We start from the raw sequence: 27,239 nt of genomic DNA, 5'->3' as shown, positions 1-27,239 counted from the left end.
ATGGGAAGGAGTGAATTGGTTTGCTTTGCTTGCGTGTGCGGCTTTTGCTTTACCTATTAAACTGTCTTTATCTGAACCCATGAGTTTTTTTTCTCTCTTTCACCCTTTCCTCTCCCCCATCCCACCAGAGGGGAGTGAGCAAGAGGCTGTGTGGTGCTCAGTTGCCAGCTGGGGTTAAATCACGACACCCATACACCTTTTCTACCTACAACCTACTGCACATTCCTCCTCACTTGCTACAATAACTGTTACGCTAATTCTACTGTCACAGTTCTGCTTGCTTTATCCAGCCTTGCAGGAGGGACCGAATGAGACTAACAGAAGACTCCCTCTCAGGAAGGAGCATGGATCAGTGTTCCAGAAGTCATGCTGAAGCAAGAACAATGCAGAAGGCAAAACATCTGCTACAACTCCAACCATAACATACCCTCCCTCTGCTTCTGGAATAGCATTTGCAAATAGAATAAATACCAATTTCCTGAACACATCCTGGATACATGTAAGCCGAGGAAACTGCAAAACTGTCCATATTCATACAGTGGAATAGGCTGTTACACGTTATTTGAAAAGACACACTTCAGTAAAGATTCGTTATTAAAATAGCTCAAACTGGTCTAACTCAAATGCCGCCCGTTCACTTGGCAGCAGTCCTTATACCACCTGTAGCTTCTAAACAACTAAATCATTTGCCAAGCCCTTTTCTCTCAATGGAGCCTCTTAGATTAATAGGGACAGCTGACCTCTGAGCCCTTAGAAGGGCAAGGCACTTGAATCCGTTCCTTTCCGATCGCAGTCACTCAGGCCGTGAGGAACCTCGGGAGGTCTCTAGTCCAACCTTCTGCCCAAAGCAGGGACAACTGAGATCAGACCAGGTTGCTCAGGGCTTTGTCCACTCAGGCGTGGAAAAAGGATGCAGATGGCACAACCACACAGGGCAACGTGCTCCACTGCTTGACTGTCCCCTCATGGGGAAAAGGAGTCTGCTCATATCCAGTCTGAGCCTCTCATTTCCATTTAAGCCTCTCCCCACATGGTCTCTCCCTACGTTCAATGCTGCAAACAGCTTGACTCTAGAAGGAGTTTACTGAGAAGAATGATAGTGGCAGGCTGCTACTAGGTCCCCTTGGAGCCTTCTCTTTTCCAGGCTAAATAAGCCCAGTTTCCTCACCAGGCAAGTGCTCTGTCCCTTTTGGTGGCCCTCCAGCTTTATCGGTATCTCTTTCTTGTACTAGAGGACCCAAAATTGGACTCCGTAATCCAAATGCAGACTCATGAGTGCTAAACAGAGGGAGATAATCCTTTCCCTTGATCTGCTGGCTGTGCATCTGTTAATACAGTCCCAATTTGCTGTCAAATGCAAACCTGATGAGTGTTCTCCATTCTCTCCAAGTCATAAAGATGTTAAACAGGCCAGGTACCAGGACAGACCCCTGCAGTACCCCATGTGTCAGTCACCCAAGTAGAGCATGACCCACTACCCTCCAAGCAAACATCCATCTAGTCCTTTAACGTTGTCCACCCATCCAAGCTGTAACATCCCAACGTGAATACCAAAATATTGTCAGAGACAGTGTTGAAAGCCTTGTTAAAAAAATAATCAAGCTAAGTGACAGCCACTGCTCTCCCCTCGTCCATAAATCCAGTCATTTTATCACACAAGGCAATTGGGTGGGTCAAACATGATTTACCCTAGGTAAAAACATGCTGACTGTTCCCAACCAACACCACCACCCAGAGGCCTGAGAGACCTTCATGGTGAAGACTGAGGTAGAGAAGGCACTGAGCACCTCTGCCTAACCTGACTCTGCTGTCACTAAGTTACCTGCCCCATTCAGCAACACGCCCACACTCTCCTCGCTCAATCTTTTACGATTAATGTCGTGGTAGAAGCTCTTCTTGCTGCCCTTGACACTCCTTGCAAGTCTCAACTCTAGCTGAGCTTTGGCTTTCCTGACACCATTCCAACACTCCCAAGCAAAGCTGCTAAATTCCACTTCATAAGGTGTCCTTGCTTCCAATCTCTATATGCTGCTTTTTTGCACTGGAGCTCAGTTATGGATTCCCTGCTTAAGCCAAACTTGTCTCCCCATAACTCCACCAGTTCTCCTAAGCATCAGGATGGACTCTCTTGTGCTTGCAGAATGCTGTCCTTAAAGACCTGCCAACTTTCCTGAGCTTCTCTCCTCTTCAGAGCTCTCACAAGCTCCCACCTATGAGTTTCCTGAATAAGCCAAAGACTGCTCTCCTAAGCTACAGGGTCTGTACTCTCAGACCTTTTTAACTCTACTCAGGATCTTGAGGTCCATTATTTCATAGCCTCTACAGTCAATACTGCCACCGATTATCACACCCCAACCGTTTCTGTGAAGAGCGCCACAACCTGCTGTGCATTACCTCTGGTTGGTCTACCTAGCCCCTGTATCAAGAAGTTATCCCTGACACCCTCCAGAATCCTCTGGGACGGCTTCCATCTCCCACTGTGTTGCCCTTTCAAGCAGATGCCATGGAGACTGAGTTTCCTCATACGAACCGAACCAGGTTTGTGATCTGGAGACTTCCTTGAGTTGTGTAAGTGTAACTTCATCTACTTTCTCTCAACTTGTTCCACTGCTTGCACTAATACCTGTCAGAACAGTTTCAGACTTATTTCTGAAGCTCCATGGTTTGTTCATAGGATACAAAGTTAATCACTCTTGTTAATTTCCCCACATTACCATTTGAACAGAGATTTTCTTACTTACCTCTGAGAGCATTAATTCTATTGCAGTCCAGTGGGCTCATGCCACGTTCAAGATTACCATATACATTGCTTTTTACCAGCACATCTTCAGTGAACATATGACGAATTAGGTAGCGAGCTGACAACTCTGGCCGAGACTTCCCTTTAGCTACATAAATGACTGAGAAAGGCAACTGAACATTGCGCCATGGACTTCCAAGAAGTTCTAGAAAGGATGTCAGAGAGAGAGAGAGAGAGAGAGAGAGAGAGAGAGAGAGAGAGAGATTTTACTTATCCAATACTGACCATGCTTCAAAGTGGCTGTATTACACTAGAACTAGGACACAAAAAGTTCTCCCCAAAACTACTGTACTTGCTTGGAAAGACCAGAGCAAAACCATAACGCTACAGCTAATACTAAAATGCAACATACTGCAGATGAATGTCCAAGTAGCCAAAACCCCCTGCCTGTTTTACAACAGCGTAACAGCACTTCTGATATGCTTTCAGCAATGCTAGCAATGTAACCTGCATTATTAATGATTGCTTTCTAAATTGTTTTCATCTCACGTGAAAAGATGATGCTATTCCAATTACGTAAGTAAATAAGAGTTCTGCTATTTCAATGGTGCTTAAATCCTGTAGGTGGAAACTGAAAAACAGAGTGAGTATTTAACTACTTCAACCTGACTCCGCTGCAAACATTAAAAAAAAAAGCAAAATGTATAGTAAATCAGGAGGTCTGTGGGATCAGGCTAACAAATCTTGGGTGCAGGAGCAGATCTGCTGGAGCCCCAAAGTGATTCTAATCAAATAAATTATTTCCAAGGGCAACTAATCTCAGCTCATTTTCCTTGAAGCTCTCTAGAGGCATCACATGCTGTACATGGAATTTTTTCCAATGCATTTGTATATTGTGCATTTTAAAAAAAAAAGTATAAAGGCTGCTTTAAGATTTTTATTGTCCTAAATTGTCAGTTTTACAGAAAGGCGTGCTTTTCTTCTGCAATTGCAATACCATTCAATAGATATTCTGAGCTAGCTTACTCCATTAAGGTAGAATATCTACCAAATAAAAAAAAACAACCCACAAAACAAACAACAGGGCAACTGTGAAATAATTCTTGAAAAATAATTATTCAGAGAAACTGAACAGAATATCTTACAGCTGAACTTTCCAGTCTTACAGAGGATATGCATTATGGGACATTGGTAGAAGCAAACACATGTTCTGTTAGCCAGATAATGTTTTGTTTGCTCCCGTGAAGACTTACTATATATACAGCAAGCGACTGCCTTAAGAGGAAAAGAGTCGTCACATAGTTCAGCAAATCCCTTCACTACACAATTTCACCTACCGTAGCATCTTCTGCCTCTCATTGACCATTTAAAATGTAACACAAAACCCCAGAAGATGAAAATGTCTTAGTTTACCCATAGGTTCCAAAGACTGCTGTTTCTTGACTGAAGGTGTGTGGAAAGCATCTGGAAACTTATCCAATCCTGAATTCTGCAACGTGTCAGTTGAGGAGCTGGTCATTTTCTGAGAGTTTTGAGAATTGCCTTCACTATCTTCATTATAATTTAAATCTATACAATGAGATGTATCTGGAGCGTCAGCCACTTTTTCTTTCCCTTCAGCTGCCTCCTGAAACATTCAATGAGGTTAGCACATGCACTGGGAGAAGCCTACCAGTTTTCTAACTAGTGTTCCAGTTCGTTTTCCATTTAGTATAAATTCGATTCCAGATATTTACAATATAGTTACTCCTGAGTTTCAATCATGAAAACCACAGGCAAAACATACTAAATATTCACAGATTTGCACAAAGCTTTTTAGAAGCAGAGGTAAACAGAGTTACAGGTGTTTTGGGAGTGATGTTTCAGCCAATATAAAGTTGAAATGAATGGCTGGATACATCTGAAGGAAAGCCTGTGAAAACAGTGCTAGAAGCTACATGTTTAAGCTCGCAATCAAGTTTGACACTACTTCTGGGCAACATTTACAGTGTCTTCCTTTTAGTATCCTATGCTTATACATCTCAACTGAATGCTGGACACAGGAGCGGAAAGAGGCAGAGCAAGAGAAAGGCATATGCTTCCAGTATTCCCCACATGGCAGTAGTGCTGCAGTCAGCAGGCCTACGCTGAGCAGTGCAAAGACGGAACCCAAGGAATTTCCAATTAGAGCACTTCTATGATGAGGAGTTCAAATAATTAATTTGAGAAAGAAGCACAAACTTAGTACTTAATGAATTATCACCTTAAGACAACTTACTGGGTTTATTTTTGTTTCAGAGCGTAAACAGCGGATCATAGCATTGACATTCGTGATACAGGTTTTCCAGTCTTTTCCATGCTCGCTCAAATCATAGTTTGGAAAGTTAGTTGCAAGAAACTCTGCATATAAAACGTAGAAAAAAATTTAAGCTTCATGACAAAAAGCAGTATTTAAAAGTATTCTAATTTAGAAAGAAAGAGAGAAAGCCAAGAAATGCTTCACGTTTACTGTTCTCCATGTAGAAGCTTTAGATTTCCAGCTTTAATTAAAGAGAGATAGTAAACTCACGTTTTGAAACTAAGCACCACCATGAATTTAAGATGTGCAGTTATATTTTTTTGAGGTGTTGTGAATAATGCTTTTATTATTAAGCATTTCGTTGTAGAATTAGGGGAAAGGTATGATTTATCATACTAATGTTAATTAAAAAAACAACACAAATAACAGACAGGGTAATGCTGATGCTGCAAATACTTCAGATGGCTTAAATAATCTCCCACCCTTTAAACAGGAAGGAGACGTATAGGTTCACACATACGTGCCGTGCGATCTGTTTAAATGGCTTGACATTTAAAAAAAATGCCCTCCCCATCTTCACCATTTCTCAAACAAGAGAAGTGAACTTAAGAGAAAGAGAAGAGTATTTAAGAATCACCAGTTAACGTTCATCCCAAGTATACCGTGGCCAGAAAAAACCCCCAAACCAAACCCGAACCAAAAACCCCCAAAAATCCATGCCACACACAAACACAGAATAAGTTGTAATGAAAAATTTAGAAAGTCAGCATGACTGATGAACATGAAGTACACAAAACTAGGAGAAGTCAGAATTGTTTTATCCACATTGAAGAAAAATGAACATTGAGAATTACAAAGTAGGAATTTCAAAACCAAAAGACACAGCAGGGTGGAGCACATCCACTACCACATTTATCAGTTCACCAGCTGCTAGGCAATGATTCACAGAAACATAGAGAAAAGGACTCCTTGTAAGTTAAAATGTTAAGCATTAAAGAGGTAAATCTGTGCCTTTTGAAAGGTAACATACCTCTTATTGCAGCAATTTTGTTTGGATCCAATGTTCTGCGCCCTCGTGCACTCACTCCCATAATGCTGCACAATAATGTTTCCTTGGGGAACAAGACACGAACTAAGTAGCGCGCCGCATACTTTGGTTTAGTCTTTTGCCGAGCTTTCATCAAATAGTTTCCAGGAACTTTTACATTTCTCACTGGGTCACCAACAAACTCTTTTGTGAAACAAAAACATTTAAAGAAAAAAAAAATTAAAAAACCCAAGCAAGTTGTTAAAGAAAGAACACTTTTTCAAACTTTCTCTCAACCTCTATGGTACTCTCAGTATATGTTCTCTACTACACCTAGTTCTACTATGTATTACTCATCTTTGCCCTTAACAAGAGCAGCTTTAAATTGGAATGGTAACAGAAGTATCTTTTTGATTCACCTTAACCACCAATGTAACTAACTGAAATAGTAACACTCAAGAAAATACATTAGACACATAAGAGTCCAAAATGTTCAGACTGGCCTATTTTGCACACGTGCAGTTACCATGTATGTTTTCAAGACAATGACCCATGAAGAATGGCATATCCATACATAGTATTGTTAAATCATACACTGTTTACAAATTCGCTGATAGATATCCGAGTATTTCACCTACTATTCGTGCAGCTCTTCAGCTGCATGAACTTATTTTTTAGACCAAAAGCAACCAAAACCTCATAGCTCAGCCTTCCACATAACTCAGAGCGTTTACACTTTAGAAAGAAATATATTAATTTTTAAAACATGGTGCTATTTTATATGTACTTGTTTATAATGCAATGATCTATGGAATTCTTCATTTTCTGTGGAATTAAATATTCTGAAAGAAACCAAACACTGCAGAATTTGAGGATAGAAAGGATTTTTCACTGATAAAATCCTCCACAAGAAGAAAACAGGTATTTCCTTCACACAAATCAGGTAAGTTGCTTTCTTAAATACAAAACGTATACAGGCATACGCCTCCACTTAGCTTTACTGGCAACCTCTTTTGTCTTTTGAAACATATGCATAGCATGCATACATTACTTATGACATATACACAGGTTAAAAATAGGTTACATCAAGAGTATCAAGAGAGAAAGAGAGGGCCTAGTCTTAAAAGAACCCAAAGCACGTACTGAAAATCAAATGCTTGTGGTAGTCTATACAACTGTATGTATACTGCAGAGGTTTTTAAGTGATCCCTGGCATATTAAACATTCCTATGACCTTTGTTTCAAGAGTTTTAAACAGTATTCCACTATAGAAATGCTTGTAAGGCAGCGAGTTCTGCTCCTTTACTTTTGCTAAATAACGACAGAGAGACTTCTTTAGGCGTATTTTTTTATACTAGCAGCAGTTTTTTAGCCTTTGTTTCTGAGTATTTATTACAAAGGAACTCACCAAAGCTAGGACTGATGGAGACTGAAGAAGATGGTAGTTCTTTACTAATGTTTGCACTCCCAGATGCATTTCTGTAGTTCACCACCACAGCATTATTTCCCAAACTGGTCTCAGATGGTGCTGGCATCGATGACGATGCCACTGGTGAAGATGCAATGTTGACAGTACTTTCCACAACGCTGGCTACAAGATTTGGTCGTGGAGAAAGGTCAGGCATCCTGTTAGCTGCTGCGTATGATGAATGCAACGAATGCGTAGAAACTATAGTGGGGAGTGGTGGGCTCTGCCTACGAACAGGTTGCTGCGATTCAAGCTGAAGACTCTGTTGAACATGTTTGATTGTGGAATTGACCTGAACATGGCCATTTTGTAAAGCAACCCTTATGACTGGGCTATGCCTTCCCTGGCCGGGCGAAGAGAGATGAAGACTTGATTCCCTTTCCATGGATTTTTGCACTCTTATTTTTCCTTGGGGCAAATGACTGGAACTTCTATATGTAAATCCAACTGGTTTCTGTAAATGTGATTCAGAAAACAATTAAAAGGTTAACTTAACCAGACATACTTGGTCATTTTTTTCTTTAGTAAACCAGGAAGACTAGATTTTAGGAATTATGCTATTGGCAACAGACTCTTCACTGAAGTAGTCATTGTCATGAATCCAGTGCTATTACTTTTTAGCCTTCCCTCTACTTTCTTTTATTCTCACTTGTAGTTCCAACACTAAGAGTTTATCTGGTCAGCTTCAAGGTTTCTCAAGTTTTTTCCACCTGGGAAATATATAATGATATATGTAATGAGAAAGGCAGCTTTGTAAAGGCTCTTAAAAAAAGCTCTATAAAAAAAGAATAGGCAAAATAAAATTTAAAATTTGTCAGCCATTGACCCAGTCTGCTGAATTTTCAAGGGATGTCTCCACTGCCATGTTAGCTTCCTTTTAAACAAGAAAAAAAAAATTCACTTTCTCTACCGGCTGCCTCTTCATTCTTTATTTCCAAGCTGAAAACATTAAACATTCAGATCTCGTCTACAAAGGAAGATTCCAAAGAGACCAAGACAGACAAACTGAGAGACAGGCTATGCTTTCCACCACTTGGAGTACTTTTATTAAGAAACATATGCACCCTAAAGCACGCGTTCTAGTTCAAAATACAAGTCACTGAGCAGGAGCTATCAACTGTAGCTGACTCATGTGGGTTTGGGTTTTTTTTTGTTTGTTTTGTTCTTCTTTTTGTGGGTTTTTGGGGTTTGCTTTTTGTTTACAGAAATCTGATTATATTCCACCCTTGTAACCTTTAAAATTCTGTGACCTGAAGAAAGGCTTATATGCCTAAAAGCTTATCCATTTCTCCAGCTATTGGAGTTGATCTAATAAAAAGAAAAAAAAAAAATAGTACCTTTACCACCAACCCTTCCTTATTTATACCCTTAGTCCATCACAGATACAACAATGGTACAGCTATTAAAAAAAAAAAATCTACAGCATTCCTGATGGTTTTAAAAATAAAGTGCTAGGAGAACCTAAGAAAATGGTTGGCAGGTTGCATTTGCTGGCTTCCCCCTTACACCTTATAGCAATAAAAGCCTTTTCAAAAAAAAAAAAAAAAGCAGCAGTGCAGGTCACTTTTAATCTGAACATTAAAGCAGTTGCCATCCCACATGATCAGAGGGGAGGGTAAGAGTGCAGAGGTCATGGGGTTTAAGCGTAGCTGACAAGACCAGTTTGTTCCCTGAATCTCGTATTTTTGGATGTGTGGACAGCACAAGCTTGGAGTTGTCAACAAAAAACACATTCCCAAATAAAACCTAGTATCCTATTGATAACTGACATGCATGAAAATGTCATCACTTTTACCCACCCTTAAAGCAAATGGCCGTACCGATGTCTTGACATCTCCTGACAGCAGGATCACCTCTGCCACATTAAAAGCTTTGCAGTATTGTTGACAAAGAAAGGTCATTATGGATTTTATGACCTTCTTTAAAAGGAAAACATGACAGATTTCTAAAGAGCATTGTTACAAGTACTAATATTCTGTCTCCTTAGTTAACAGTGGATTGACCATATAGGAATAAAATGGATAGTGTACACTCAATATCAAACCTTCTTAAAAATTTTGAAAAAAGGCGTTTTATTAACAAAAAAAATACAATTCTATACCGTAATGGATGTGACAACACACTGTTGAAATCTAAAAATCAGTCAATAGAACCAGCCTGTGTGAGTGATGCATAAACTCTCTAACTGCAGAAACCAATGAGACAGTACACCACATCTTGTAAAGCAGCAATACCAATACACCCAAGTTTAAGACACAACCTACACAATTCATTTCTATTCATTCCAATACAAATAGAATTTTACAGCATCTATGACAGCATCCTGAATTTGATGGGGGCCACTGGCCATTCTGTGACCACTGGTCAATAACAACACAGGAGACCAAAGCTGGCGTATAGTAAGAAATCTAGAATAATTTAATTGAAATGGATTTTAAGTCTACTACTTTGCTACTAATTTTAATCTTAGTGAAAGGAGAGGATTCTTTTTTTTAAATAAGTATCAGAGGAAGTGAGAGAATTAAAGGAAAAATAGATGTCTTAGGTCTTTAATACTCACAGGTTTGAGCAACAGTGGCTTTACACGAGTATGCTGCATTTCTGAGACCTTCCGATGAAGCAGGTCAAATTTTTTATCCAGTTTCTGAATGGCATCATACATGGCCTGACAACAAACGTAAGAGTGAAAACAGTATTGTTTCACAAGAACCCAATTTAAATCTGAAGAAATCAAGAAAGCTCAATTAAGGGCAAGATTCCCTCCCTAAAACTGGGTAAGATCTGTAGATAATATATACATTCTGTAAGCATATTAAAGATCAACTTAGATACAAAATGCAAATACAAATGGTAAATATCACAGTAAAAAGAATTCTCAGAGAAGCTCACTCTTGTGACTTTAATGTGGCAGGCACTTAAGTGTTGTTCTTCCTGCTTCCAGCAGGTGTTTTATTTTTACCTATTTAGTATGTTTTGCTTTACCTTAGAGCTTGTCAGTAGCTTTTCAGTGTAAGTTAGGTATTATGAGATGCTATTTTAAGTCATAATAAGTTTCCAAGTACACAGGTAAAAGGTTTATTGGCAGCCACCAAAATGTTGATTTCTGTATCACCAATGGGAAATATATTTAGAAAAATACTATCTGTAAAGTAAAACTCTCATCTGGAATTGAATGTGGCCAGGGATGTCAAAGACAACAAGGAGGGCTTCTGTAGGTACATAGGTGACAAAAGGAAGGCTAGGGAAAATGTGGGCCCACTGCTGAACGAGACAGGGGACCTGGTGACACAGGACACGGAAAAGGCTGAGGGATTCAACACCACCTTTGCCTCAGTCTTTATGAGCAAGACTGGCCTTCCGGAATCCCAGGTCCCAGAGACCGGGGGGAAAGCCTGCAGCAAGGAAGACACACTGGGTGGAAGAGAATCTGGTCGGGGAATCCTGAAGCAAACTGGACATACGTTACGTCCAAGGGGCCTGATGGGATGCGCCCACAAGTGCTCAGGGAGCTGGCTGATGTCATTGCGAGACCACTCCTGATAACCTCTGATCGATCAAGGCGAATGGGAGAAGTGCCCCAAGACTGCATGAAAGCAGATGCCACTCCTGTCTTGAAGAAGGGCAAGGAGGAGGACCCAGGGAACTACAGGCCAGTCAGCCTCACCTCCATCCCTGGGAAGGTGATGGAGCAGCTCACCCTGGAAACTATCTCCAGGCACACGAATGACAAGAATACCACCAGGAGAATACCACCAGGAGTAGTCACAGCATGGCTTCACCAAGGGGACGTCACGGTTGACCAACTTGATAAAATTCTACGATGAAATGGCTAGCCTGGTAGATGACAGTAGAGCAGTGGATAAATCTGGGTAGACAATGAGGAAGGCCTTTGACATCATCTCCCATAAGATCCTCACAGACAAGCTGCGGATGTACAGGCTGGATGAGCGAGGTGGGAGGTGGATTGGAAACTGGACAAATGGCTGGGCCCAGAGCTCAGCAGCACAAAGTCTAGATGAAGGCCAGTGACTAGCCGAGTACCCCAGGGGTCAATACTGGGTATGATCCCGTTTAACATCTTCATTTATGATCTGTATGATGGGCAGAGTGTACCCTCAGCGAGTTTGCAGATGACACCAGACTGGCAGGAGCAGCTCATACACCAGAGGGTCATGCTGCCGTCCAGAGGGACATCAGCAGGCAGGAGAAATGGGCCGACAGAAACCTCATGAAGTTCAACAAGGAGAAGTGTGAAGTCCTCCACCAGGGGAGAAACAACCCCAGGCACCAGTACATGCTGGGGGCCACCTAGCTGGAAAGCAGCTTGGCAGAAGAGGACCTGGGATCTCCTCGTGGTTACTAAGTTGAATGTGAGCCAGCAAAGGTGGCTAATGGTACCCTGGGCTGCATTAGGCAAAGTATTGCCAGCAGGTCAAGGTGATCCTTCCCCTCCCCTCAGCACTGGTGAGGCCACACCTGAAGTGCTGGGTCCAGCTCTGGCCTCCCCAGTACAGCAGAGACACAGACATACTAGAGAGTCCAGCAAAGGACCATGAAGGTGATGAAGGGACAGGAACACCTCTCCTATGAGGAAAGGCTGAGGGAGTTGGCACTGTTCAGCCTGGAGGGGGAGCTGGCTCAAGGGGGAGCTCAACAATGTATAGAAATACCTGAAGGGAGGGTGCAAAGAAGACGGAGCCAGGCTTTTTGCAGAGGTGCCCAGTGGCAGGACCAGAGGCAATGGGCACAAACTGAAACACAGGACGTTCCCTCTGAACACCAGGAAACACTTTTTCACTGTGAGGGTGACTGAACACTGGCACAGGTTGCCCAGGGAGGTTGTGGAGACTCCCTTCTTGGAGATATTCAAAAGCCATCAGGACATGGTCCTGGGCAACTAGCTCTAGGTGGCCCTGCTTGAGTATGGGGGTTGGACCAGATGACCTCCAGAGGTCCCTTCCAAGCTCAACCATCCTGTTTTTCTGTGAAAATGAGATGCAAGTGATGTATGGAGAAATTGACTCAGTCATGCCTTTTGGAACAAATATGGCATTGAAATCAATTGCACCCACATTTTTAATAATCACAGAATGAAAGATAAAGAGTTTGAAAAAACCTACTTATTTTACTGTGTCTGATCTTCAGTCAATTCCCAAGGTCAAATTTTCTTTCAGATGTTAAAAAGTCATGTTGCCTTACTAAAGCAATCAGGTACAAACTTTTTAAAAGTATTACTGTAAAGGCCCAAATTTTCAGGCACAAAAGCCAGATAAATCAAAGCATTCAAAGTCCATCAGTTATTACTATACGTTACTGTGCGATATAGAAAGTTCCTTCTTAAGTGTTTCCAGGATTTAGCAACTCAAACATGATGCTTACACAGCAATTTACACATACACTTTGTGCCATAACAGTATAAAGGTATTAGATAACAGAATATTAATCTAGTATTGAAAGGACACTGCCAACTTGAAAATACATATTAGGCACATGTCATCAGCTATTACTGCAAAACCCACACAAAGACATTATAACTACATGAGTTACAAAGAGGAAATCTGTCTTCAACTAACTAAAGCAATTTCTTTTGTTGATCTACAGCATAACTAGACAGAGAAATTTTTAAAAATACATATGGCTATAAAAAAATTGCTAGATGGATTTGTAGTAGATAAAATTGAAAATAAATTTAAATTCTATGAAAACCAACAGTTCAGTTTCAATATGATAGCTATCTTTTCAAAAGTTAAATATCCTTAGACAAAAGAATCTATAAATCTTCCCAAAATTTAGAAATATCTCAAGGAAGCACTAAGAGACCTTAAATCAGTGTGGACAGTACAGACATTATTAAAAGGCTTCATACAGCCCTAGGGCAGATTTACTGGGATGAGGCGATAACAGTGGGGTGAAGGAGATGGAAAGGGGCTAGTAGGCAGCAAGAGGCTATAGCTTCCCATTAGCACTACTTGCTACAGCACACATTCCCAGACTAGCAGCAGAAATGTTAGTCACACAACCTTAGTCAATTTTCTTCCACAGCATTGCTGAATATATGCTTAAGGAGACTTACAAGACATTAATACTTGGCTACAAGCCACTCACAAATTATCCTCCCTAAAGCATGGCCTGAATGTCTTTCACTCTAGAGTACTGTGACTCCAGAGTCACATTTAAGTGCTCACCTGAATAAATATGGGATGCTTTTAATTTTCAGTGCAGTGATTTTCAATCTTGCCAGCTACTGCTTCAGAAGTCAAAAGCAAAGAACTCGCCAAAACAACAGTACCAGGATTTTGGCACACTTTTGGCAAGCCTTGTGTACTTCCAAAAGCTGGGTGTGTATGACAGATCTTTCCCATTACTGTGAAGCCCCTCCCAGTAAGTCACTAGACTTTACATTTTGTATTAAAGCTTAATGTTTAAAACATATTCTTGCCAGCTATGGTGTGAAAAGTTCAGAGAATATGAAGTAGATTATTTTTTCATTGCAAATATTGAAGTTAAGTGGGCAACTAACAAATGAACAACCGGAAAGGATGAAGTCATAGGTTATCAAATACAGAATGCAAATCTTCCTGAAATTTAACTAAAATTGTTTAAATGCCATTTCAGAGAGAAAGAAAAAAAAAAAATACCTGGCAGTAACTGAGGACTTCCATAAGAGTTTTCTGCTGATCTCCAGCGTAGGAAGCTTCAGTGTAGGAAGCTTCAGATACAATACTCCCCTTTTTTCTTAAAATAATAAAAAAGAATGTAAGCTAGTAATATATACACAGTCTTAGGATATCACATTAAACCAATAAATCCCAACTTCAAACCTCACACGTTATTTCAGTCTACCCCAAAACACGCATCCCCAAAGCAGCTTTTCAAAGTCAGTCGAACAAAAGAAAATTAACTTACACACTCATAATCTGGTTCATACTCATAAATGACACTGTCACTATCTTCATATTCTCCTTCCCTGGTTCTCATCTGGGAAATAACATAAAGAACTTTTAGTGTTTTGACTAATGAAAGAATTCAAAATATAAACTACAGAGACAACCTGCTAGGAATCCAACTTGGATGCTTTCAGTTGTAGGTATATTCCCTCCCCTGGCTACAAAAGGGCCCAAGAAAGCGAGACTTAACACAGTCATCTCATTTATGTGCCTGTGGTTAGGTCATATGCATACTCACCTCACTTTTGTTTTAAGAGCATCTTATTCTGGTTTAACATAAACCTCTTGCAAATTTATATAAAATGTATTTTTATTTGGTTATTCTAAGGCCAGAACTTTCTCATCTAGTTATATATGTATATATAAGCCAGGCTTACGTAATTATGAGACTCCATGTAGATTTTTACACTAATTTAAATAAATCGATTTGAAAAAAACGTGTATTTATTTCAATGGGTATAACTCCGCAAGCAGAAGCTCTAAAAACGTCTAAAAGATGTAATTTTCTTGCTGTGTGAAAACTGCTTTTAGACAGGAATCAACAGTGCCACCACCTGGACAATTCTGACATTTTTCTTTTACTGGATGGGAGCAGTTCCTGTCCACCATACATCACAGATTTCATGAATCTGTTGTTGTTGTTTTGTGGGGTTTTTTTGTTTGTTTGTTTTTTTAACTAAGTCATATTTAATCAGGTCTTATTTTAAAAAAGAAAGGTTGGGGGTGTGTTGGTTTTGTTTGTTCTACAACAGGCAGAATTAAACAGAGTGGAACTGCTTTTATAGCATTAAAGACACCCTAAGTGTTGGAATTTAAGAATTAAATATGGTGACATGAACTAAGCTTCAGACTGCCTCAAGTTAAAAATATATGTAGTCTGTCTTTGAACAGAATTGTTCATGGAGGCAAATCCTTATTGAACATTAAGTTTCAACTCTTACTATCCTAAATTGCACAGAGATTTTTACTGAAAAAATAAAGAGTATCTACATGGGAAGTTACTCTCCACTGTACACTAGCTGTTGTTATATACATGTACAGTATCCAGCACAACAAGGTTTTACTCTTGCTAGGAGCTTCCCTGCACTACATGGATATCCCACCCACACTTCTTCACTGGGATGTCATCAAATGAGCATACAAAAGTGAAGGAAAAATGACATTCCCAATAACATTGAAATTGGCCTCAAAACAAAGGGCTACTGTTCAGTGAAACATACCACATTCTGTCCCACTAGAGTAGGGGTGAGTCGTTTTCTTTTGTTATGCGAAAACACAAAATCCATTTTTTCAGGGCTGTGACCATTTCCTCTCTGCATACTTGCAGAATGGCTCATTTGTGATGCCACTCGTTCAGCTAGCACTGATAAGCCTTCGCTTCCTGGAAAAGTGGAGAGAAAGCAAAGCACATCAGCAGGTTTCCCACTGCATTAAACATTTCATGACAAAAAACATGCACAGTCACCCACTTTTTTTACTTTCAAACTGCTTGTTTATTTGACATTTGTTTACTAGCATATCATTAAACACTTATTAATCCAATTTATTTAGATCTGAAACTATAAATTCAATTTAATATTCTTTCTTCTAAATTCTCTCCAGCCTCCATTTCATTTGCCTTGCTTCTCACTGTTGATTCTCTGTTCTCATTTCCACGTCTGATTGTATGAAGTCACAGAATTCAAAACCCCAACAAAACCAGTTAACTGAAATTCAGGCAATACACTCACAATGTAAAACAGTTCCCATTTGTTTAGTCCTCAGCTGTCCCTTCCTTACAGGGCCTCCCCCAGTTTTGTCACTGAAGCACCGTGCAACAAAAGAGATCTGCCCCAGGTTATCTCCTCTGTTGAGCCAGTGTAGGTCAGGGACTACCAAACACAAACTATCCACAAGTGGTACACAAAATGCCTCCACCTCTCCATGTGTGGGCCTGGCACACAGTTAAAAAGCCATTACCACAGTTTATCACTGCTCCATCCTAATTCTTTTGAAGCCCACACGATTGTCAGACCTACTTTTTGAAGAATGTTAAAGGATTTTCACAGTTAAGAGAGAAGGCGTATCTCTACTGCCAAATCTGCCTGTCCATCATTTACAGGTTTCTACTTCAAACTTTCAGGAAAGGGCTATGGCAGCTCTTTTTAAAAGAAATAAAAACACTTTTAAGAGGGGAAGAAGAAAAAAAAAATAACTATTTCCCCTTGAGTTCTATATATTTTAGCTATAGACTGGCCAAGCACTATATAGATAACAAGGTATAGGTACAGGTAAGAGAAGATATTAAAAGACAAGTAAAGCTTAAGAAGCTAAACAAGACCTTGGAAGGTTTCCAAGAAACAGGGGGAAAAACTTAGCTGGTACAAAAAGGCAACACCAAAGTCTCCACCATACTATCTGCTGTGAAGGAGCTTAGGCCAAACTGAAAAGTTACGGTGGGGAAGTTTTGTGGATACCTACAGTAGGTTCCTCCCAAGTAAAAGGGGCTGCATGAGAAAAGTTACAAGGGTACTTCTTACTACCTGTGCAAAATAATGGAACGAGTTTCATGGCCTAACTGGAAAGCAGAACTAGTATCTCAGAAGTGAAGGAAGAGAAAATGAATCCAATGGGACAGGGACAAGCTAAGAGAAATACTAAAAAGCAAAGACAACTGCTTTTCTTTTATGCACTAGAAGAGGAAGGGCCAGGGGCAGGACAGAAAAGTAGTAATATATTCAGTATCATAAGCTAGAAAAAAATTTTCTTTGCATTAAGAGCCCAGACAAGAGTTGTAGCAGAGCTGACAGATGCTACCTAGGCAAGATCTGTGGTAGATCTAGATTAGTACGGTTAACATCGTTTTGAAATCACAATCAATAACTGAGCAATAAAAATACATATGCAATTACTTAATATTTGTTCTCTTAGGTGAAGATTAAAACTGACCTACCCTCCCACCCAGCTCCAGAGTTTGCTTCCTTTCCCAGATCACCTCATCCCTCTGTCCCCACCACACAGACCAAGCTAGCACTCCTCTCCTAGCACTAAGCACACCCAGAACTGAGAGCCTGGGAAATGCCAGCACTCTGTGGGACCAACACCAATACAGGCAAGAGGACATGTTGAAAGTAGAAGGGGTGCAGGGCAGCAGGATTAACACTCTGGCACAATGTAGTCCCTCAAACTTCAGATACTTTCTGCAGCCAAACCAGAATGCCACTTTACCTGGAGAAACATTAGGTCCCTGGTTTAATTACATTTTAAACATATTATGCTTATGTTAAACTAATCATCTTTCTGATTAGCTTCCCAAATTTAGATTTAGGCACAAACACAATGACCTAAAAAAAGTGCCAGCAAAAGTGATACCTAGTTTGTGGGCATAAATGGGTAAGTAAAAAGCATAAATGGGTAAGTAAAAAGCATAATCGAAGTGTTCTGCAGCAGGTGGGGAGAAATAAAGACCTAGATCTGCATCTCAGTGATGTTGAGCTTGCTCTGCCAGCTAAGTATCCGTAGGCAAGAAGATATGAGACAAAAGTAAAAGAAACTAGCTTGGACAGACAGAACCAGATCTGAAGAAAAGGCACTGCTCTACAAGATACTAGCCTAAGATGGTGGTTGAATAAAAACAATCAGAGAGAATTTCAGTTCAGAGAGAATTTCAGTTCAAAGAGTTAAGTTTATCTGGAATATTACTGTTGAACTTATGTCATGTTTTGGTCATACATCTCACTATACTCAATTTTAACTAGACAATGCCTAATGCTAACAATCTACAACAGAAGCTGTAAGCCCAAAGATGACAAAAGCATCTTTTACCTTTTAAAAAATAATCATACCCCCTCATCATGATTCCTTTGTTGATAATGAAATAACTACTCATGTCCTGAAATCAAGGCCAGCAATTGTCTACGACAGTTTCTTGGGCAGGATTTTTTGTTTGTTTTTTTAAAAAACAGAGACAAAACCCAAAGTAAACCATCCAAACCATCCTCCTCCCCCAAATATGTTTTTAGACATAAATGTACAAAAAATTACAGTATACTCTACTGTCAAGTAGAAGACCAAAAAGATTCAAGGTTCTCAGAAGCACCTAACAACACTAGGAAACAGAGACATAACTTGACCCTGCTGAAGAGAAATACTGATGAGACTCTCTATAAAGTCAACTGTCCGATTAAAAAAAAAAACAAAACCACCAACAGAAAAACACACTAGTAAGTGCCACCACTTAGTTACAGTCGTTTTTCTTGCTAACTTGGTAATACTGCTACTGGACTTACTAAATGCTCGTAACAGCTATGATTAATTTTTGTCTGGGCCAATGGAGAATTGGGTAAGATTCCTGAGAGACTTTAATTCATTGTATTTATTTGAACATGCAAGATCAAAGACAATCACCAAAACTACTCACAGCTAATAATTTATCACCTTAAACAACATCTTACTGTCACTGCACATCAGTATCCCCAGTGCTCCGCTAAATTACACTGGACAGTTTATCTAAAAACCTTATTTTTGGGGTTAGGTTCTTCCATTACATTTATTTTCCAAATTGCTTGGTAATTCATTCCTAGGTATACTTACTTTATACGTAAGTAAAAACCTGTCTTTTTAAAACATAATATTTCAGCAGGTTCACTATTAATAAAGACCTCTAAAGTAATAACTAAAAAGGTCCCTCTCTTTAAATGCATTGCCAAGCAATTTCTATGAAGTAGCTTTCTAATAAAATATGTTTTAAAGATATGGGTAATACAGAAAGCATTCAAGACAGCAGCACTGAACACACAGCATTAAAACTAGCCATTAACTATTAGATCACAATAAAAATGAGCAGTAATTACCATAGGCAAGTTGAGCCACATGGTGAACACCGTTTACATCAGAGTTTTGTTCCATTGACACGCAGCTTTGTGTGGACAGTCCATTTTCTCCATGGTCAATAATCACTGCTTCAACATCATCCTCAACATTCACAGATACATAATCTATTAGCATATGCAGAAAGAGAAACAGGTAAGACTAGACACCATTCTGCGTATCAGACAACAACTGTAGTGCTTGTATCACGTCTAGCATTATCTGAGTTGTTACCACAGGCTAACTTAAAACCAGTTTCACTTTAGCATCTAAACGTGAAGTCACTTTTAAACACAGGCATTGAGGTTTTAACACGCACTTGAAGGGAAGCCGCTATTGCTTAGTTAGCGGGATTCCTGAAACTATTCAGTACCCAACTCTTCCTACAGTGTCCAGCTTCAACAGGAACAGTTATAAGCCAGTAACAAGCACTTCCGAGAACTCCACTATTTACATTCAAGCATATGACAAGACACATTAAAATTTCAAAACCAAATTACTTTCATAAATATGAAATGCTTAATACATTTGAAACAAATCAGTCTACAAATCCTAACTGCATATTTGGTATTCAGATCAAAACAAACATCGGCTCCCAATAAGATGCTGTGCAGAAACACTGAATGGCAAATCTCCAGCACCAAATTTTTTCCAATTAAACATACTACATTAAGAAAAAATGTCCTGGTTTTAGAATAACTGTATTATAGCTAGATCTGGTGTTTTTGGGAGGGGAGGGAGTGGAATTTATTCTTGATGAAAGAAATTAATGGAAGGAATCATACCGTGAACCACTAAAGATAGGAAATAAAACTTAAATTCAGCCAGCACACATGCATAATGACACATTAACTATATGAACACATGCCGTATTTTCCACAGGATCTCTACCCTGTTCAGTGCACAGGATGGACTGAGCTCCAGGAATGAATCGGGGCTGTATGAGTCTAACAGTGGTCTGGTTCTTTACTCTTATACAAACAATTCACTCCAAATCCTGCTCTCTTCCCTCTGTTCCAATTTCTTAGGAGACCAAAAGGTGGGAAAGCAGCTGAATTCCACAGGTCAAAGTTTTCCCTCTGGCCAGTACTCCCATCTAACCCAGAAGAAACAATACAGCAGGGTTTGGATTTGGCTGTCATCAGATTAGGAAAGACTTCACCAAACTGAGGGTCTGTTCAGAAACACCCATCAATTGCCATGCAGTCAATAGCTGTGTTTATAGTAGTAAATGAGGCCAAAAAGCTAGTTGGGGCATAGTTGCCCTGCAAAAAGGAGTTCAGCTGAGTGGACGTGAGCTGGGATATGCTGCTGAGGCTCCAAGTCAGAGAACAGCTCTTGGCCAGTTTTAATTAGCTGTATAGAAGTAAACAGCAGGACTATTCATGAACTTAATCTAGGCGCAGCTTTTAGCAAAACACTTCAGTGATGTTCACTGACTGAAGTTCACTGCAGGCTAACATGAGTTATTTGCATGTGTTGAATTATTTAACTGCCTCACAGGCACAAATTTCTTTGTTGACAGTCATTTAGTATTCTACCTACTTTGGGAGAGAGTTAACTGAGTCAGGAAAAGTGCATCTGCAACAAAGCAGGTGGGAACAGAATCCTCTTTGCCAATTTCCCCAACCGGTATGCCAGGTTATTGTATGGCCTGACAAATGCCCTACTTACAGCTGGGCCTCTGCTGCCCTCCAATCGTCTTTCTATCCCTAACTAGAGAAGTGACACAAGTTGTACATTACCTGTGCAACCCTACAATGCACAGAATTTACCCGTATATTGATAATCTTTGCCACAAACCTCATGCCTCACTTTGGCCCACAGGAAATAAGGCAGGCAAATCAAGCCTACCTGACCAGCAACTATGTCACTCAAATCTACAGCAGACAGAGCAACGGGTACAGAAGAGGGAAAATTCTGTGGAACCAGCATGTAGCAAAGACACAGCAGCTCCGTCTAGACTAGAGGAAGGCCAGTATGATCAGAAGTCAGGAGAATTTCTACAACTGGTTGATAATGAAAGCAAAGCTCAGTCTTCCACACCCTCCACCACCCTCCCTTAAACAAGTTTCAAAATCAGAATTTCAACAGTGCAGTGGACTCTGGGCAGAAAGTGTTTCCAAAGTCTGTAGCTACAGCAACTCACAGCTGGAGGATAAACATAAACCGAACAGCAAAATACAGAAAGGGAAAACACCTCACTTCCAAAAAATATCTAATTAATTACAACACATTTCTACAACGATGTAGAAGCAATGCAGCAACAAGCACTAGTCTCTCAAAACTTTTAACCTCTAAAATGGTGGTCAGGATCCTCCTCATCCCCAGGGCTTTTAACTTCCATCACCCATTGCTGAACATAGCTGCTCTCATAGAGGGAAAAGAAATTATTCTCTCTTCAGAATGGCACTCTTACATGGACAGTCAGGAAATTTTGAGATTAGAATACATGACCCATTTCCATGAAGGTTTATCAACATGACTCGTCACTGCAACAATAAGGAAAGCTGCTCCAAGAAATGCAGACCCACCTGCTTTATACCAAGCACTTCTTCCTTTTCCTAATGTATTCTAGTTGCCTTGCCTCTAAAGTCAATGGACAAATTTAAATGTCTTTGCTGTAGATTGACTACATTCACCACCAAGATAATGTCTGTTCTCAAAAATATTTTGTTTAGAAGATTTGTCAACAAATATTAGCTAGAATTTAAAAAAAAAAAAAGGGGGGGGGAGCAGTTCTCATCTTATAGTCCTATACATACCTTATTCAGGCAAAACAACTCAGTGTCACTACTGTAGTCATTCTTACATGTGAGGACAACTTCATTCATTCAACTACAATATTCACACCTTCAAAAACTTGTGACAAAAGAATTCCAGCTATTTACTCATAATCTTAAAGAAACTGCAACTTAGTCCTGCAAGCAATTCTAAGTATTTGATGCTTCTTAGAAGTGCTAGCAATATGGAGTAATACCATATATATAGCACCAAACAATATGAAATACATATCTGTCTCTCTCAAGTAGAAACCACAAACTGCCAGATTCTGTGATTAATTTATGCTCCTGAAAAAAAAAAATAAAAATTAAGCCATCAAGATATTTTTTACTTGTGACTTGAATGAAGATGCAACTGCATTTCTTGTGCCAAGTTAATAATTTCATTGCATTAATTAGCTCCACTGACACAAAATATCACGACATAGATATTTACATATTTCCAGTAAGTCTTGAAAGGAAATTATAAATTAAAAAAGTATGATTGAGAAAATATTTTTGGTTTCTGTATTTCAAATAAGGCTTTTACTGTGAAATGAATTACACATTATAGTAAGACTTACTAAATAGGCTGGTTTAGCCAATCGTTGGAACAAGTTATCAGTTTAAGAGAACTCTGTCACTTCAGTTTTCAAACAGAAATTCAATCATCTAAAATTAGAAAACATCACCAAATTTCCTTCTCAGACTCAGTGCATGCTCCAGGTTATATGGTATAGACTATGACTTACTATTTTCAGTAAGGCAGTAGGATATGCTATGATATAAGGTAGAGGTTCATAAAAAAAATGCATTGTACAGAAAGACAGTTGTAGACAGAGCAGTGCTGTGAAATGACCAAATTAGAAAGCCAAGATTGGAGGTGCTCTTTTTAACTTAAAAGCTGTTTATGTTCACCATTTAGAATTCTTTTCTTCTGCACAAACTCATCAGGTAGCAGGTATTTGTAGAAAGTTAAAGACACTTAAACTTGAGCCCAGCTTTCATAATGATTTACATGCAAAAATGTCCAACTGTGTGTCTAACCCTGCATCAGAAGTTACATTACTATTTTATGCTGCTTTTTATGCAGCAAAGTAAAACCAACCATCATAAAGAATTTATTTCCAATAACCATTGAAAAAGGTTTTTATAAAAAAAAAAAAGGGGGGGGGAGCAGTTCTCATCTTATAGTCCTATACATACCTTATTCAGGCAAAACAACTCAGTGTCACTACTGTAGTCATTCTTACATGTGAGGACAACTTCATTCATTCAACTACAATATTCACACCTTCAAAAACTTGTGACAAAAGAATTCCAGCTATTTACTCATAATCTTAAAGAAACTGCAACTTAGTCCTGCAAGCAATTCTAAGTATTTGATGCTTCTTAGAAGTGCTAGCAATATGGAGTAATACCATATATATAGCACCAAACAATATGAAATACATATCTGTCTCTCTCAAGTAGAAACCACAAACTGCCAGATTCTGTGATTAATTTATGCTCCTGAAAAAAAAAAATAAAAATTAAGCCATCAAGATATTTTTTACTTGTGACTTGAATGAAGATGCAACTGCATTTCTTGTGCCAAGTTAATAATTTCATTGCATTAATTAGCCCCACTGACACAAAATATCACGACATAGATATTTACATATTTCCAGTAAGTCTTGAAAGGAAATTATAAATTAAAAAAGTATGATTGAGAAAATATTTTTGGTTTCTGTATTTCAAATAAGGCTTTTACTGTGAAATGAATTACACATTATAGTAAGACTTACTAAATAGGCTGGTTTAGCCAATCGTTGGAACAAGTTATCAGTTTAAGAGAACTCTGTCACTTCAGTTTTCAAACAGAAATTCAATCATCTAAAATTAGAAAACATCACCAAATTTCCTTCTCAGACTCAGTGCATGCTCCAGGTTATATGGTATAGACTATGACTTACTATTTTCAGTAAGGCAGTAGGATATGCTATGATATAAGGTAGAGGTTCATAAAAAAAATGCATTGTACAGAAAGACAGTTGTAGACAGAGCAGTGCTGTGAAATGACCAAATTAGAAAGCCAAGATTGGAGGTGCTCTTTTTAACTTAAAAGCTGTTTATGTTCACCATTTAGAATTCTTTTCTTCTGCACAAACTCATCAGGTAGCAGGTATTTGTAGAAAGTTAAAGACACTTAAACTTGAGCCCAGCTTTCATAATGATTTACATGCAAAAATGTCCAACTGTGTGTCTAACCCTGCATCAGAAGTTACATTACTATTTTATGCTGCTTTTTATGCAGCAAAGTAAAACCAACCATCATAAAGAATTTATTTCCAATAACCAATAGAGAAATACATTTAAAAGTAATTATGACTTGAAAATTTTCTCTCTTCTTTGGAAACTGTCATTTGATCAAGATACTCCAGCAACCAAATGACTGTTTATCTTTTTACTACTGCTTGGTCACCTATCCCCAAACAGTATAGGTTTAGTATAAGTAGTATAGGTTTTGGTGAAAACAGAAAAAGAAAAAAAAAAAAAAAACAAATGTGAAACGTAAGAATGAAAGATGAATAGAACTAAACTGTAACATTAAAAAAATTCGGGGGGAGGGGGGGGAGATTGGGGGGGGGGGGGGGGGGAGGGGAAGGACAGACACAGGCAGACCACCAAAATAATTCAGAGATGGAAAGATGTTGATATTAAACATCAAGAAATACTAAAAAAACCAAGCAAACAACCCCCCCCCCCAACAAAATCCCAAAACATGAACTTTTTCAAAGCCAGAGTTAAAAAGAAAAGACAAACATAAAAGCCCAAAAAACTCATCGCAACTACAAATTACATTCCAAAGCAAGTCAAGCAAAGCAACCCTACCCAAGCAAATAAAAGATATACCAAGGAACTTACCTGGGTTAAACTAAGTCACAAGAGGAGAGCCAGCTAGCATTAACTTGGACTGCAACTAGATCCTGCTCTATTTATGGCCTGACACTTATGCTAACATACATACACCAAAAAAAAAAAGGAACAAACAAGGGAGAGCACAGGGACACCAGTGTCACGATGCCTTTCAGGGGTAGTATCATCCCATTCCAGCTTCAAGTAATCATTTGTATATTAACTCAGTCTCATTGCAGATGTAACTGAGAGTTTTAAGCACATTTCTGCATACTATGATAATCAAAGCTACAAGCACAGAAACAAAACCAGATCTGATGCATCAGCTGAAGCCTGAAGACAAGCTGACAGACTACTTTTCTCTCCCCAAGCACGTTACTAATTAAATACACCACATAAGCCAGTGGGATAAGGAAGGACTTGTACTGAGTCAGACATTACCCAATGAATGCTCTCGCTTATTGCGGAAACAGAAATGTAGGTAACCATGAGGTATGGAATAGTAAAAGGAGGAGGATGAGAGAGCTGAAAGCACTAAGTAGTACTAAATCCCATCCCAACCTCTACTACAGAGTTCCTGGGGGCTGCTAGCACAATCACTAAAACTAAATCAAACTTTTCACAGAAATCCAGTGTTTTTTCTTCATCTTCTAAGAGTTCAGTTAGACACATCTCTGTATTTCTGCAAACATGATCTCAATCTCAATACTCACAGGTGCAACAGACAGCCATGGAAGATGTGCGTAAGATGAACTAGATTTTACAAAGATGCTTAAATACTACACTCGGAAAAAAAATACCATCCACCTCAAGTTGCATCCTTGAATTTAGCATACTTCTGATAATTTCGTCCTTAATCTAGATAGTTTGTCACAGATCAGAGACACCAGAATACTCTACCAGAGATAAAGTGCTTATCAACAGTCTCTGAACACTGAAACAAGTTAATTTAGAATGCTGTAGTCATAATTTGCATGACTGAAATTTGCAACAGATTAAGACAATGGGATTGTATATTGAGCAAATACAAACCAATTACTACGGTGAGAAGCAGAATAATGAAACCAGATTTCCTGTGGCTTTAGGTCTCATATTTGGATTACTGAGATGCTAATAAGATCAAAACTCGAGGTAAAACAAGTCTCACAAAGAGGCCTCTGATGTTGAATAAGATTTGAGCTCATACTGCACCTTTTGACTGAGGAATATTATTAATGGCACATCTTTTCTACTGCCAAGGAATTTAGAACAGTCTTAATATTTGTTAAGATTACCAAGTTATAGACAAAGCCAATCAGGAGACCAAAAAATTGAGGACAAAGGAGAAGGAACAGACACCCAACACCTGTGCTTAATGAGGAGTATATCAGGATTGCTATGCTCCCACCCTCCTACATCTCAATCCTACCCCTTTACTTCATGCTGACACTTGTACAATTGCACGGTGAATTGGCCGAAGCCTAACCACACCAAAAATAAGTTATTTGTTAGCCAGAAAAGCTCCCTGAACCATTAAGTCACCATTAAGGAAATCAGGCATCTGAGCAAGAGACAACTGGAACCTCTTGAGAGGGTAGAGGTGTGTGACAGCAATGACAGGCTAAATGAGCTTAAATTGATGTGAGACTGTACAAACATTACTCCTCGGAAGGGCAAGGTGAAGCATGTAACTGACAGAAATGCACCTGTTTTGATTCTACGTAAATGAAGCCCATATACCTCTAAGATACAGAAGTTGCGCTATGCATTATGTCTTCAAATGGAAAGATCATGATGTCAGGCACCTCACTTTATGAGCATTACTCATCTCTGCCGGTACTCAGGTTTTGTATCTGAGTAACTGCAGCACTCGGGGACCTGCCAGGGCCAAGACACTGCTGTTCCACAGCAAAGTCTCCTCAGCGTTTTGCCACTACGCTCACCCACCATGTGAAGACTAAGGAAAGCAAAAGCTTCCCCCACCACAAACCACGCAACTGCCGCTGTCACCCTCTGGCCCTACACCGTGAGGTAATCGAGCTGTGGCAGGGCCACATTACTTCTTCTGAGCTGTAACTCCCCGCGATGCCTCCCCCCAGCCCTGCCGCGGCACAGCCACGCACGGTCGCACCTCGGGCCTCTCGCACGGCTGCCCCTCTGCCCTTGGCTTAGCTGCGGAAGGAGTGACGCTGCAGGGGCGCCTGGGGAATACGCGTCCCAGGGGAAAACCCGAGCGCTGCGGACAACCCCGGAGCCCGCTGGGGCACGTACGCCCGGCCCCGAGCGCCCAGA

General features: G+C 39.6%; 1 protein-coding gene across 1 annotated transcript in view; it reads right to left on the bottom strand.

The window, feature by feature from the left end:
- Positions 1-25,051, bottom strand: part of BEND2 (BEN domain containing 2) — a 33,265-nt gene extending 8,214 nt beyond the window's left edge. Inside the window, exons 1-11 of the mRNA XM_009276883.2 lie at positions 24,978-25,051; positions 19,293-19,436; positions 15,681-15,841; positions 14,420-14,491; positions 14,152-14,241; positions 10,074-10,178; positions 7,454-7,967; positions 6,049-6,249; positions 4,998-5,119; positions 4,154-4,367; positions 2,742-2,945 (exon numbers count right to left, since the gene is read on the bottom strand). Of these exons, the coding sequence (XP_009275158.1) occupies positions 2,742-2,945; positions 4,154-4,367; positions 4,998-5,119; positions 6,049-6,249; positions 7,454-7,967; positions 10,074-10,178; positions 14,152-14,241; positions 14,420-14,491; positions 15,681-15,841; positions 19,293-19,347 (1,738 nt within the window). The 5' untranslated portion in view covers positions 19,348-19,436; positions 24,978-25,051. The remainder of the gene's footprint in view (positions 1-2,741; positions 2,946-4,153; positions 4,368-4,997; positions 5,120-6,048; positions 6,250-7,453; positions 7,968-10,073; positions 10,179-14,151; positions 14,242-14,419; positions 14,492-15,680; positions 15,842-19,292; positions 19,437-24,977) is intronic.
- Positions 25,052-27,239: the final 2,188 nt, after the last annotated feature.

Source organism: Aptenodytes forsteri, unplaced genomic scaffold, assembly GCF_000699145.1.
Source record: "Aptenodytes forsteri isolate BGI_AS27 unplaced genomic scaffold, ASM69914v1 Scaffold273, whole genome shotgun sequence".
Taxonomy (NCBI): Eukaryota; Metazoa; Chordata; class Aves; order Sphenisciformes; family Spheniscidae; genus Aptenodytes; species Aptenodytes forsteri.
Note: the sequence above shows the minus strand (reverse complement) of the source record. Positions and strands in the feature narration are given on the sequence as shown.